At 41.9% G+C, this 1680-nt stretch overlaps 1 protein-coding gene across 1 annotated transcript; it reads left to right on the top strand.

Moving 5' to 3' along the window:
- Positions 1-210: 210 nt before the first annotated feature.
- LOC129683538 (A-kinase anchor protein 2-like) lies at positions 211-1672 on the top strand (the record flags this gene model as incomplete). The annotated part of the gene is given in 1 exon segment (XM_055616251.1): positions 211-1672. A coding segment is annotated over 1 exon segment (101 nt), but the record flags the coding sequence as incomplete, so codon positions are not given.
- Between the last annotated feature and the right edge of the window lie 8 nt (positions 1673-1680).

Below are 1680 nucleotides of genomic sequence, written 5' to 3'. Positions count from 1 at the left end.
TAATAATAATGGAAACCATGGGTCAGGTAGTAAGCGGATTTGGGCTTTGAAATGAAGTCACTTCCCTACCTTTGTCCACTCTCTGCTGCTTGTCACCTACCCAAGCAGTACCAGATCCTGTGTCTTGTTGAGTGAGGAAATGGAATGAAGGCAAGAAAGGAGGAAGCTGTGTCATGTGAACTCTGTGTTAATTTTCCCCCCTCTCTTTTCAGGTCCTGGAGGCCACACGGGTTAATCGGAGAAAGAGTGCTCTGGCCTTGCGCTGGGAGGCAGGGATTTATGCCAACCAGGAGGAGGAGGACAATGAGTAAACTTCCTTCAGCCCAGGAAACTCCTTTGCTAAAGGAGTTTCAGCAAAGAAACAAAGAAATGATCAAGTCAGAAGCATTTTAATGGACTATTTATTAAAGTGCATACAAGCTCAACAATCCTCATGTAGACCAGAAGCTGCAATACATTATGATTAAAAACAAAACAAACAATAACAAAATAAATCGAAGTGAACAGGAAGTTCACCCATCAAAATCTGAGACCCAAGTCAGAAAGGAAAGGATTTCTTTGTGACTCAAAGAAGCCCCTGGCTTTGGACCATTCCACAACTGATCCAAAGGGACACAGACATGACAGACGAGTCAACATAGTTGCTGTGGGCAGAACTGAAGCCAGCCTTGGTTGGGTGGTGATGAGGAGCAAACAGTGATGTGGTCATTCCAAGGCAACAAACAGGGCCCAGGCTGGGGCAGCCTAGAGCACACAGGCTGTTCCTCCACACCAGCTTCCCACTCCTTCCTCGACTGAGGCATTAGAAGTGTTGGGTTGACTCCATTTTTGCCAGCAGCTATAAAAACAAATGGTGTTTCTTTCCATAGTTGCTCCAAGAGGGGCAGTGATGATTCAGTCTCTTACATGTAATCATTTTTAATTGGGAACACTTAATGGTCACCATGTATAAAATCCGTATTTTTAAGACAGTATCTCTTCATGTTGCAGATACAATCTAATTCTACAGTAGGAGGTTGAGAATGGTAGGGGAGAGAGCCAAACCAAATGGGTTATTAGCTTTAGGACCTTGTCTGCTTTTACTGTTGACTGATCAGTTTAGGGAAACACTTTCACAGTTATGTTTCTTCATATGAAAACTATATTTAATGGGCAACAACTATTTTTATGATGGGATAGGGGAGTAGGAACATGGATAAAACCTGTACACATTGAACAACTTGGTTCAAGATGGTAGGCGTATTTTAAGAATGGCAATAATTGAAAATAAAATGGGGCAGACTTTGCCTTAGAAAGGTAGATGATCAGAAGTAAGGGGTTTATAACTATTTTGTATTTTAAAATGGGCCTTAGAAGTGGTTGGGACATAGGATGGATTGTTTTTGATCTGAGAAAGGCATCATTAAAGTCATGGAGGTAGGGAGAGAAAGGGAGAGGGAGGGAGAAAGAGCAGAAAAGTAAGTAAAGAAGAGAGATTATTTTTGCTGAACCAGTGTTTTTCAGGATGACAAAGAGAAAATTATAGACTAGAAATGTAAGTACAGACATGGAATCAGCTACAAAGCCTAAAGATGGTGTGTATGCCTTTGTGTGCCTGTATGAAGAGTGTATGTTCACAAGTTAGGATATGCCAGTGTGTGTGTGTGTGTGTGTGTGTGTGTGTGTGTGTGTGTGTGTGTG

This window comes from Psammomys obesus, unplaced genomic scaffold, assembly GCF_907164565.1.
Source record: "Psammomys obesus unplaced genomic scaffold, mPsaObe1.curated_primary_1811, whole genome shotgun sequence".
In the NCBI taxonomy this organism is placed as follows: Eukaryota; Metazoa; Chordata; class Mammalia; order Rodentia; family Muridae; genus Psammomys; species Psammomys obesus.
The sequence above is the reverse complement of the archived record's forward strand: the minus strand, read 5'-3'. Positions and strand labels throughout refer to the sequence as shown.